This window comes from Camelus bactrianus, chromosome 10 (genome assembly GCF_048773025.1).
Source record: "Camelus bactrianus isolate YW-2024 breed Bactrian camel chromosome 10, ASM4877302v1, whole genome shotgun sequence".
Lineage (NCBI taxonomy): Eukaryota > Metazoa > Chordata > Mammalia > Artiodactyla > Camelidae > Camelus > Camelus bactrianus.
The window spans coordinates 48,841,390-48,854,871 of record NC_133548.1 but is presented as its reverse complement, the minus strand read 5'-3'; the positions used below and the strand labels follow the sequence as shown (position 1 = coordinate 48,854,871).

The following is a 13,482-nucleotide window of genomic DNA, read 5'->3' as shown; positions in this document are numbered from 1 at the left end:
ACCATAAACAAAACAAAAAGATAACCTACAGAATGGGAGAAAGTACTTGCAAATGATGCAACCAACATGGAATTAATTTCCAAAATACACAAACAGCTCATTCAGTTCAATATCAAAAAACCAAACAACCCCATCAAAAAATGTGCAGGAGCTCTAAATAGAAATTTCTTCAAAGAAGATATATAGATAGCCAACAGGCACATGAAAAGATGCTCAACATCACTATTTATTAGAGAAATGCAAATCAAAACCACGAGGTATCACCTCACACCAGTCAGAATGGCCACCATCAAAAAGTCTGCAAATAAGAAATGCTAGAGAGGGTGTGGAGAAAAGGGAACCCTCTTTACACTGTTGGTGGGAATATAACTGGTGTAGCCACTATGAAGAATAGTATGGAGGTTCCTTAAAAAAACTAAAAATAAAGTTACATTATGACCCAGCAATCTCACTCCTGGGCATATATCCAGAAAAGATGAAACCTCTAATTCAAAAAGATAAATACACCCCAATGTTCAAAGCAGTATTTACAATAGCTACATGTAAACAACCTAAATGTCCATCAAAAGGAGTGGATAAAGAAGATGTGTGTGTGTGTGTGTGTGTGTGTACGTTGTGTACACACACACATATAAACACACAAACACCTACATACATACAACAGAATATTACTCAGCCATAAAAATGAAATAATGCCATTTGCAGCAACATAGGTGGAGCTAAAGATTACCATACTAAGTGAAGAAAGTCAAAGACAAATATCATATGATACCACTTATATGTAAAATTTTTTAAAATAACACAAGCAAATTTATTTACAGAACAGAGATAGACTCAGACATAAAAAACAAATTTATGGTTACCAAAGGAAAAAGTAGTGGGAGGAATAAGGAGTTTGGGATTAACAGATACACACCACTATATATAAAATAGATAAGCAACAAGGACCTACTATATAGCACAGGGAACTATATTCAATATCTTGTGATAACCTATAATGGAAGAGTCTGAAAAAGAATATATTATATAAAACTGAATCACTTTGCTGTACACCTGAAACAACACTGTAAATCGACTATACTTCAAACAAAAAATATATATCCGTCAAACTGTTCTAGAGGCATAGGCTTTGGGATCAAATACACCTGTGTTCTAATATCTTGTCTGTCACTTATATAATTTCAAACTTTAACATGTAATCTGAATTACTTGAAGGCTTGTTTAAACACAGACTGCTGGGTTTTATTTCCAGAGTTTTAGATTCAGTAGGTCTGGGGTGACACCAGGAATCTGCTTTTCTCACAGTGTTCCCAGGTGCTGCTGCTGCTGCTGCAGGTCAGGGGCCACACCTGAAGAATCGCTGTTCTTTCCTCCCCTGTAAAATGGTGATACATTGCCTCACAGGACACACCCAGAAATCTGTGGCAAGCACTCTTCAGTGCTATTTTTACCCCTCACAATGAGCCAAGCTGGAGGTCAACTGGCTATTGCCAGTGGAGTATTTTCCAGGAGCATCCATGTTGCTGCAAATGGCATTATGTTGTCAGTTTTTATGGCTGAGTAGTATTCAATTGTATAAATATACCACATCTTCTTTATCCAGTCACCTGTTGATGGACATTTAGGCTGTTTCCATGTTTTGGCTATTGTAAATAGTGCTGCTATGAACATTGGGGTGCAGGTGTCATCCTGAAGTAGGGTTCCTTCTGGATACAAGCCCAGGAGTGGGATTCCTGGGTCATATGGTAAGTCTATTCCTAGTCTTTTGAGGAATCTCCACACTGTTTTCCATAGTGGCTGCACCAAACTGCATTCCCACCAGCAGTGTAGGAGGGTTCCCCTTTGAGTATTCCTTCACTTTATCCATTTAATCCTACTATGGTCAGATAATTAATGGTCCCCACCCTAAGAGTTCCCAGGATTTGCCATTACTTTCAAGAGCCTAGAATTCACTTTGGCTGACTCCTGCCAACTTAGAGGCTAAAAAAACACTAGTAAGCTTTAAATATACATTAAGCATTCTTGAAGGCCTAAGGCTCCACAGACCAGAGGCATCAGAATATCCCATGAGCTCACTAGAAACACAGAATCTCAGGTCCTACCCCAGGCCTACTGAATCAGAATGTGAATTTTACCCAGATCTTCAAGTAACGCATATATTCAGCAAAGTTTGAGAAGTGTTGAGATATTTAAGGAATTTCCATGGCATACCTATTAGTTCAACAATTATGATCCCAGAAAACCATTCCCATCCTGATGCAATTTCAAAAGCATTATGTAACTGAATTATTGGAACAAAATTATGTGCTGTTATTTACTCAATATCTCAAATTAGGGAAGTCTGAAGAGCCATCTACAAATAAAGAAATGACTTACTATTAGTTGTTGGTATAAGACTTGCTCCCCCATAAGCTATATTCTGTGTTCAAATGGCAGTATGCCTATAATATTAAACTCCAGTATCAATTAGCTCATTATTACTAATCACTGGTTATCTCATTGCCAATTTAGTGTGATGCATTGCTTGAGGGAGTTAAAAACCAGTTCTGGCAGCACTAACAGAATTTCTTAACCAGAACACTTGGTATATACCCTAAAAGCTAAAAGGAGCATTTCTATATTCAAAGCTGTAGCTACTTCAAACTACAGAACAAAGGAGATTTCAACTTAAAAATACAGGACCTCTATTTTAGCTGAACAACATGCCACCTTTCTGGGCTGCCATAAAAAAAAAAGCCTAGTTTGCATGGGTAAGAAGAATTCTTTTCCATTCAACTGTTTTGCTCTTAGAAATCTACACTGTCCAGAAGTCCACCCCAAACTTATCCCAGGGGCCCAACTCCCCAGTCCCTGCAGTAAACTCACAGAAAGGGAAAGGTCAGCTTTTTAAACCCACACACCAGTTCTGATTCAGCACAGGACAGGACAAGCCCCCTGTGCTGGTACATTTGGAACAGTCTGAGCAAAGAGAGGAAAGCAGAACTCCTTTGTTGGTAGCAGGAGCCAAGATTCATTAGGTCGAGCTTGGACTAAAAACCTTTAAAAAAAAAAAAAAGTGCTATGTGAGCACAGTTTTCATTGTTGCATCCAAGGCTCTTAATAGTCCTGTCTGGAGAGTTCATATCCCACACCTGGCCAAAACTTAAGTATTATGTTTTGAACAAAGCAATAGGTAATTAGCTACAAATTCCCAATTAATTCTCATATAGGTATTTTTGACACTTTTCTTTTGAGGTAGGAGGAAAAAACTGGCATTGATGCTTTTGTCCTCTTAAACTTAAGAGAAAAAAATAAGAAATTCAACAGTAAATACATATATTACCACCAACAGTCAAACCAAGAGGCTTGAAATTCACTATTAGAAGACAAAGTGAAAACAAACAAAACAAAAAAAGACTAAGATTCAGAATTCATAGGCTCATTAGAAACTTGGCACTGAAAAGACAGAATTTCCCTGTGTAAGTAATTTATTCCCTAATCATGCTACAATTAAGATGGCAGAGGCCTTTTCACAGGAGTGGGAGGTGGAGAATAGTGGGACAGGGCTCAAGACCGATGTCTTCACAGGTTTTAACAATCACATTGCTGCCGAGGAAAAGTTGATGTTCAGAGTCAATCAACATTTTCAAGACAAAAATTTGAACCAGAAAAGGACAAACAAGAAAGAGAAAAAATACTTCTCTAGGAGAGCCAAGGTGTGGCCAGTGTCACAGGAAAGAAGAAATGACAGTTATGGGTGACCTGACTAACAGGAGGTTTAAGAGCCTCAATCTCCAAACACAAAAGACAGTTCAAGGATCTGAGCATCTCATTGGGCCTCAAACCCTAAAAGACCCACAGAAGTCGGTCAACTGTGGAAAAGGTAGAACAAGCTAAAACATGGCTGAAGAATCAACTGATGATTCAAAGCCTGAATTCTAATTCCCTGTAGGCCTGCATAAAAAGCACAATGCTGTTCCCTAACATGGCTTACAAACACACACAAAGGAAGTGATCTCCCAGTCATACGTCTCTAGAAAACAAGTGGGACGAAATACCAAGAAGACTCTTGACACTCTTCAGAGTCCAATCATCTGTAGGAACTTCTTTTCCATTGTTCAGATGTATAAAACAAACATTCAAAAAAAAAAAAAAAACCCAGAAATGTTTCTCAATGTCTATGAAAACATTTAAAACTGGCATGTGGTTTCCCTCTTGAAAGTGTTTTATTTTAGATGTATGACCTCACCTGAAGCTTCACAACAACCCCACATATAGGCAACATGGATATTTTCCCTCCATGCCACAGGTCAAGAAACCCCCATCAAAGGTGATGGGACTTTTATCCAAGATCTCAAGGCTTCTTTTTACAGCGTATGGCCCAAACAGGAACCCAGGTGTTCTGACTTTGGTTGCAGTGTTCTCTAAATTCTACTCAAAGTGTGGGCCACAAGCAAGCAGCATATAGCATCACTTGGTGATGAGTCATGTGCACATTGAAGTTTGGGCATCTTGCTCTGTAAGGGATTAAGGTGCTCTATGGTAATAACTCTCTCTCTGGATTTGGAGCCCCAGATTTTTCTTACCCATGCAGCCCTCCTCATCCACAAAGACTTTAGATTTTAGCACACGCTTTCGTTTTTTTTTGTTTTCTCCACTTGAGCTCTAAAAGATCAAAGGAAACAACATTAAATTGACCAATGAAGCAATAGAGAAAAATAATAAAATCTTTTTAATCTATAATAATTACTTCCAATACGCCATGATAAAAAGTTGAACAAGGAATTTTATACATTTCCTCTTAGGGAACCAGCCCAACCACATGGACAAGTTATGCTCATTGTATGTGCAGGCCTGTTACTCCATTGTTTGTGAGAAGAAAAACAGTATGTTGAACAAAGAACTGTTCATTCAGTCAACAAACTTGTTGAGTAGTGTAGGCATCACAGTTAAAAAGGACCAATAAGACAAGAGCCTTAGTGGAGGAGAGACAAGGAAAAAGACCATGGCAATACCCTGCGGTAAGGGCTTTAATACAAGGCCACAGCAGATATTATGGAAACACAAAGGGAAGGGCCCCTAAACCAGACCACAGGTCTCCACAGCACCCACCCTTGCTCTAGATACCTGCTCATTCAGCCTCAACACTGCAACTTTACCACCATCAAATTTTGTCTCAAACAGGTATTATACCAATTTCCTTTTTTCTCTACTGGTCTTTCACCCCATTTTCTCTTCAGCTAGTGAGGAAATTAGTACAAAATTTAGATAGTCTGTAAGACAATAAATTAAGGAAAACTAATAGTCATAAAGGAAAAAAACACCCACCCATCTTTTAACCCTTCATTACACTAACAGATGCTGACAAGATGCAGGTGAAAATCACTGAAAACCGTATTTCTCCATTTGCAGCCCTTTCTAGAAGAGCAACAAATGTGCATAGTTGTTTGTTCTACTCTTTCACACACTCTGCTCTGCTGCAAGACTTCATTTTGCACAAAGCCAACAGAAGTTGGGTAGCACAGCTGCCCTGAAGCTGGAGGTCATGAAAAACAAAAGAGCTCCCAGGACTGACCTCTGTTACATTCCTGAGATGACACCCTATGGCTGAACTCCCACTTCAGGTAAGAAGAGAGGACATGCCCGCTCTGCACCACCTTTAGGAGAGCTGAATGCGACAGGAGGCAACTACTGGCACGTGTGAAGGGTACAGCGGCAAACTAGTTTAGCAGAGCAGCTTTATCCTTGGGCAATGAAAGACACATGGAAAGGCAGCCATCCCAGTAAAGCTGTACCTTGACAGAAGGAGGCTCTGGCTCGGTCTTCGGCAGTGGTTCAGGAGATGGAGAAGCAGGAGGAGGTGGGGAAGCAGGAGGAGGTGGGGATGGTGACTCGGCTTCATACGCCCCAGGAGAGTCTGGTATGACTGAAATAAGGAAACAAGCTTAGATAAGAGAACTACGGCAGTATCTGGTACGATGCCTTCTCCACGGACTCTTTACACTTCCATGTCTAGCAAAGCACATTTTGCAAGCAGTAATTCATGATAACCAAGGACTCTGCAGTTATATATCTTTAAAACACACATTTTATTAATTTTCATACAAAGAGAAACAGAATCAAGAATTATTAAAGCTAGAATGTACCTTAAAGATCATCTGAGCTAAGCTTCTAATTTTACAGATAAGTCAGGGTATAAAGTTATTTTACAAATATCCACTGTTCATCTACCATGTGTCATCTATTCCACTTACATTATTTCACTTTATCCTCACAGAAAACAAGAGACAAATTACTATTATTCACACGTTAGAGATGCGTAAACAGAGGTTCAGAGATGTTAATTAACTTGCTGGGGTCACAGAGTTTGCAATTGAGGCAGGAGGTTTTAAACCCCAGTTACTCTGATTCCACAGCCTTACTATTCCAACTATATCATGCCGCCTTACCATTCAGGGCCAGACATTTTCTCTTAATATCAAGTAAGTGGAGATAATCCTCAGATTATACCAAATGCGAGTACCTTTCATCTGAAGACATCCATTACAAATATATTTAAAATACACCAATGCATCAACCATTCCTTATGCTTATGTCATTAAAAATCTACTGAGGGAGAATGTTTGGCTTGATAATAAAGACTAAGGCAGACAGACATGGATACTAGCATACGAATACGGGCAAGTCTTTTTTAAATCCCTTTGAACGTCAGTTGTATAAAACAGAAATAATAGTAATAGTGATTCTGTGACGTGATCTAAGGATTATTAGCAGTCACCTAAGATGTTTGTTAGACTGAAATTTTCCAGTTGATACTAAGAACATAACTTCGGGGGTTGGGGAATCATCTTTGAAATGATGATCACAATTATCGTTCTAACTAAGACCTGCTTATTAATATGTTGTCTGGGAAGTACTTCAAGTGATTGCCTCTCCCATGAGACTTGTTTTGCTACACTGAGATAGGCAAAAAGGAATATTTTAAGGAAAGAAATATCACTATAGAAGTGGTACCACCTGAGAAGAGAGCCACCAGGAAAATTCCATCATTTCTGAATAGTTCCAGAAACAGTGATCTTAGTAGAAGGCCCATGAGAGAAAGTGAAAATCCTCAGCTGACCTATTGCTTAGTCACCACAAGAAATTACTGGTCAAGGGACTGGGTAGCTGCCTAGCCTCACCTGCTCCCTGAATCTCCTGGCTGTATTCAAATTCTTAGCACAAGTCTTGGATCTGAAATTCTCCCAACTGATTTAGGTCAGTGTTAAAAATTATGACAGTGAGGGGTTCAAGGCCAAATGAACTAAAAGGTGAAGCAGAACAGAAGCCAAGAAACAATAAATTATACACTTCAATTATGAAATGGGCCCCACAACTTTATAAGCTCTAGAAAACAACAGACAGAAACATAAAAGGAAAGTGGTCCAGCTATTTATTAACCATCTCTGGGAGGCTAGAACATGATGGGAGCTCAAGCAAGCAAAAGTCAAGTCAAACCACAGAACCATAAGCACCTATTTTTCTGAAGGTATAGCTATTAAGAAAGCTGTGTCACAATGTGTTACAGTGGTAGAAGGAAAGTTTATGCAGTGAGGACGCCAAAGAAAAGGAATTTTGAGTACTCACAGTAATAAATTTATGAGTTCTTATTCTATTTCCAGTTCTGTAACGACTTGTTTTAACTAAGGAAAACACATAATCCCAAGCAGCACCCTCTAAGACCCTTCTCACTGTGCTATATGGAACTGATTATCTATTTCCCCCCTTCAGACTCTAAGCTACATACAGGCAGAGGTACCACGATTTCTCTGGCATTGGATAGAGTAACAATTTTTTTTTTAATAAAGGAAAAGAATTATTTTCTGAACTAAATTTGGGATGAGGGGAGTTCTAGGTCAAGGAAGATTTGGTATATACCTCCTTCTCCCTTCCACATACCCGCAAAGAGAAACAACGATAAAAAAGAAATGAAATGTTGTAATCCCCCATAATAAGGAAGAGAACATCAGAGGAGCCAAGAGCTCTTAATGAATAAGAAATTTCAAATTCCTGGAAGATGGAAGGCAGATAGGAGAAAGTTGACAAGAGAAGCATCAGTCAATTAACTGAGTCAATTAAGGAGAGGTTTATATTATAAAACTTGTATTTTATCTGATTTTTGAAATTGTGTATATGTATTACTTTGTTTAAATTTTTTTTTAATAAGGAAGAAAAGATAGGGAAAACATCTAGAACTTTCTGGGCTTTACAAATATTAGTCATTCATTTTTATAATAACCCCACAAAATCACTATTACTATTTCTGTTATACACAACTGAGATTCAAAGAGATTTTTAAAAAACTTGCCCACATTCATATGCTAGAATCCGTATCTATTTGCCTTCATCTTTATTATCAAGCCAAGCATTCTCCCTCAATAGACTTTTCGTGATATAAGCATAAGGAATGATTGATGCATTGGTGTATTTTAAATATGTTTGTAACGAATTTACAGCTCTTCATATTAAGGTACTCAAGCAGTGAAACATCACTTACCCAAGAAAGCAACCTCTGTTGAGGCAGAATTAGAACTGGGGCAAAACTAACCCAAGGGATCTAGCAATGTAACCACTGTTCATCAGTTTTCTGGAAGAGATGGGTAATTAGAATTCTTGGAAATCACTCACAGTTTCCTAGGAAATTTTTGTAACTACTTGTCTTAACCTTTAAAAAAAAGGGAGGGGGTGAGACCTTGTTGTTTATCTATCTTATATACAGTAGTTTGTGTATCTGTGTGTATATAACTGAATCACTATGCATACAACAGAAACTAACACAACAATGTAAATCAACTATACTTCAATAAAAAAAAGAATGAATACTATAGAATAACCACTCTCAAAAAAAGGGGGTTGGGTGGATGGATCATTGGCTTAACATTCTCTATAAGCAATCTGCAAGGACTACAAATGTTAGCAAAGACTGAAACATACTGGTTAAAACTACTGCTTCCTAGCAATGTAGATATCACTCTTAATGTTATTTCTTTCTGGGTCTGGCCTTTTCTTGCTTTGCAAAGAGAGTATGCAGAACTGCTAACGGTGCTTATGACTCTGCCAGAGAGAAGGAGAAAGGAACAGTCCCTTGAGTAGAGAGTTAAGGATATGAAGTTGAAGGGAATTTTCTGAGAAGGTATTTTCAAGTGCATTTACTATCATTAAATGCTTACTGAATTTCAATTGAAAAAGTGGCATGAATTAGGAAAAATAACGTTAAGCACTATCCTGACACTTTTGACACAGCATCTTATTGGATGTTCATAAAAGGGCTACCCAGTTTGTGATAACATCCCCATCTTAGAGATGAGGAAACAAGGAACTAAAGTTAAGTAATCTACTGAAAGCCACACAGTAAGTGATGGAGGCAAGATTTAAACCCAGGTCTGTCTGACTGCAAAGTCTCTGCCATTTCCTCCACTCCTATTGCTCATGTACTAACTTCTAGCTGGAGACAGCATACTGAACTAATAGCACATAATCAGTGTAACAGAAATAAAACAATAATAATTTAGAGACTATGTAAAGGTTTAAAATAAAATCCCACTGGCTTTGAGACAAAGAAGAAATTTAGGAATAAAATGGCAAAGGTTTATAAATTTAGTCAGATGCCAAAAGTTACCTTTGCCAGAGAAAAAATCTGAGAGCCTCTGCTCTATATCATCTGTTATTATAGGTTGTCCACCTCTTTCACATTTTCTCAATCCTTTCCAAACTAAATAACCCCACTCATATTTCTAATAACTTATGAGTATTATTTTTGTGAGCTAAGGATCAAACTACAGAAAATATTTCAGAAGTATGTAACGAGTGTTCAATCAACTACAGTTAATTCCTTGACTTAGAGCTGACTCCTTCACTAATACTAGAGTATCCAGTTTACTTTTTAAATGTCCATTAGGCAGATGGCTTCAAAGACTTTTCTAGAATCTTCCCCAAGTTCTTCTCCTGGTTGGAATTAGGAAAGGCTGTTTCAGTTAGCATACATTCTTAAGTTATTTCCTAAGTTATTTTCCCATGTGTCTGCATGGAGTTGCCTCTATTTCCTTAACTCTTAACCTGTCAGAATGTTTCTTGATGGTTCTTGTTTCATCCACACATTTGGGGATCTTCTGTTCTGCAGTCTTGGTTAAAGCATTTTGATAAATGACATGGGATGAGTATACAGCAACTGTCCCACTGGGATGCTCACAATACCTTATCCCTATCCATTCCAGTCACTGAAAACCCTAAATCCATGGAAGAGTCAAAGATGTATGTCTGAGGTGGGAGGGTATAGCTCAAAGTGGTAGAGCATATGCTTAGCATGCACGAGGTCCTAGGTTCAATACCCAATACCTCTTAAAAAAAAAAAGTAAATAAATAAACCTAATTACCTCCCTCCCTCACTTAAAAAAAATTTCTTTCTGCCACAGACATATTCAACTTCCTTGTATTATTTCTTAGGTCTGTTCATTTCCTTTGCATTACTGTCATCTATATATATAATTTGTTTCTTCACTTGGGCTAATACCCGCCCCCCCCCCCCCCACTTTTGGGGAAAACTCTGTTACCATTTTCAGTGCTTCTTATAGCAGTTTCCGGTAAGAGTAGAGTCTAAGAAGTTTAGCTTCGTTCTTCAACAGCATAGCAGGTTCCTTTTTTTGCATTCAATTTTCTCCTTTAATCTCTTTTAACGTCAGTTTGTTTGCTTTTGTCTACCTTTATGTGATGCTGAATCCCTTTGGACAAGAGTTCCCCCGGGCATTACCTAAAATGTTTTATACTCATTACGCCATGAATTCATGGAGAATCAATCACAGCAGCTCAAGCTTTTCACCACTGGTTCTCAAAGCAGGCTTTTCAGGGTCAAAGTCATCTGGCATGTCAGTTCAACCCAGATATCTTTCTCTTTAGCCTCCTTCTTTTTCTGTACTTTCATTTACACAATTTGGGAATAGATCTTGGCTCTCAGAATACTTGGTATTCTTTTAACAGGCACATTAATTTTTCAGGCGCAAATCCTGCCCTTATTCTGTTCACTTATCTTACAACAGTGTCCACAACCTAAAACTGGGGGTCCACGGTGTCATTCCCTTTCAACAATGACACTGCAGATTCTTCATCCTAGTATGTTTTACTTATGTGGTACAAACCACCACCAATACCCTTGATGCTGCAATATCATCCATTTTATAAGATTCACATGAGGTAGCCAAAGGAATAATTCTATTTTATTTTTTAAAAAAGAAAATGTCTTTGATAATAAATATAATAATAATCCTTATTTTCTTTCCCTTTGTACTTCTTATTTTGGCAAATTACCAGATTATGGTTCTTATCAAAAGGTTAAAATAGATTTTAAACAGAAATAGGTACTATATGTCTCTCAATGCTAGGATTACTTCTGTGACCCATAATAAGTAACTTTTTAGCTCCTGGGCTAAAATCATCATAATAATAATTGACCCTTCTGTGGACTGAATGAATGTTTGTGTCTTCCCCCAAAATTCATATGTTGAAGCCCTAATCCCCAAAATGATAGTATTTAGAGGTGGGACCTCTGGGAGATAATTACGTCATGAGGACAGAGCCCTCATGAATGAGACTGGAGGCATGAGAGGGGTGATTTCTCTATGTGAGGATTCAGCAAGAAGGTGTCCTACAAATGAGGAAGAGAGCTCTCACCTGATTTTGGACTTCTCAGCCTTTAGAACCGTTGTTTAAACTTCCCAGTCTACAGTATTTTTGGAGCCCAAACTGAGACAACCCCACTAACCAAAAATTAATAGCACTGCCCACCTTCATCTTCGCTGCTATCAGACTCAGGAAGTTTGATTCTTCTCCTCTTCTTTTTCATGTTTTCAGTTTCTTTTGTCTCATCATCAGAAAACTCCACTTGCTTCCTCCTGTTGCCATTCAGGAATAATTTTAGCACAAAATAAAAATGTAAGTATTCATATCTCACTATGGGTCTTGCTTCGTAACTCATGATCTTAATTCCAGAGGGTAGAAAATAAGAGGTCACAATAGACCCATAAGGATTCTTTTTAAGGATAGTTTGCTAACTGACCACAACTAGGTCACTTCATGGGAGTAACCAGAATAAAAATTTTCTCTAGCTCTCTAAAGACCACTATAAGCTACTTACCAGGCTATTGAGAATTTTTCCAAATTCCTTCTTTCTTCCCTTACTGACCTTTCAATCATTCAACAAGCATTAAATAAGCAGCTACTACCTGTATACAAGGCTTTTTGCTAAACATTCATATGCAAAGATCAAGAAAATACCATGCTCTCAAGAAGATCTGGCAGGAAAAACAGATATAAATACCACTAACTATAAAATACACCGTTATAAATTTTACTGGACAAATAAACATTAAGGAACACGAGTCTTACTTTAAAACTTCAAAAGCTAAATAGAATTTTATCATATAGAAAAGGGAGACATATTTTAAAAAGAAAGAACAATATGGGCAAAGATATAGACAGAAGACTAAGGTGATTCTAATGACATAAAAAACCCTAGATCCATCTTGACATTATTTAGCTCCTCTATCTGGATACTCCACCACGCTATTCATTCAATCAGCAAATAACTTATTAAGGGCCTACTATTTATAGACACAAATATGTAGAAGACAGTTTTTGCTTTCAACTACCTTATTTCTTATGTAACTAAATACCAACTTATTTTTCCACCTTAAGTTAGAAAAAGAACAAATTAAACCCAAAATAAGAAAGAAATAATAAAGAGCAGAAATCAGTGAAACAGAAAATTACCAAAGGTAAAAGTTGTTACTTTTAGCAAATATTAATAAAATTAGTGAGACTTTTCACAAGATTGATTAAAAAAGAAAAGTATATATTACCAATATAAGGAATGAAAGAATGAAGAAATTTGTAGTGATACCTATAGATTCTGCAGATATAAACTCAACAACTTAGATGAATTAAATTCCTTTAAAAACACATTCAAAAATGACCCAAAAAGAATAAGAAAACTTGAATAGCTCTATTTAAAGAAATCAAAATCATAAAAATTTTCCCACAAAGAAAACTCCAAACTGGATTCACTGGTGACTTTTATCAAACTTTAAGAAAGAAACAATACATACCTTACACAATCTCTTTCAGAAAACTGAGAAGAAACTCCTCCCAACTAATTTTATGAAATGAGCATAACTTTGATACAGAAATTTGACAAAGACATTATCAGCAAAGAAAATAACTGATCTATAGTCCTTATAAATGTAGATGCAAAAAAATTCTTAACATAGTATTAGCAAATCGAATCTAGCAATACATAAGAAGAAGAAATACATCATGACTAACTGAGGTTTAGCTCAGGAATGCAAGGTTGGTTTAACACTTGAAAACTAGTCAGTGTAATTCACCACATTAACAGAAACACTATATGATGACCTCAATAAACACAGAAAAAGCATCTGTCAAAAATCAACACCCAGTCATAAAATATCTTAG

The 13,482-nt window shown here is 37.2% G+C and overlaps 1 protein-coding gene across 2 annotated transcripts in view; it reads right to left on the bottom strand.

The window, feature by feature from the left end:
- POLD3 (DNA polymerase delta 3, accessory subunit) overlaps positions 1 to 13,482 on the bottom strand; it is a 55,269-nt gene that overhangs the window by 12,747 nt on the left and 29,040 nt on the right. The window contains exons 9-11 of one of the 2 annotated variants that reach the window (XM_010973135.3): positions 11,797 to 11,903; positions 5,775 to 5,905; positions 4,566 to 4,644 (exon numbers count right to left, since the gene is read on the bottom strand). In XM_010973135.3, the coding sequence (XP_010971437.3) occupies positions 4,566 to 4,644; positions 5,775 to 5,905; positions 11,797 to 11,903 (317 nt within the window). The remainder of the gene's footprint in view (positions 1 to 4,565; positions 4,645 to 5,774; positions 5,906 to 11,796; positions 11,904 to 13,482) is intronic. The other variant, XM_074372618.1, reaches the window with a different exon arrangement.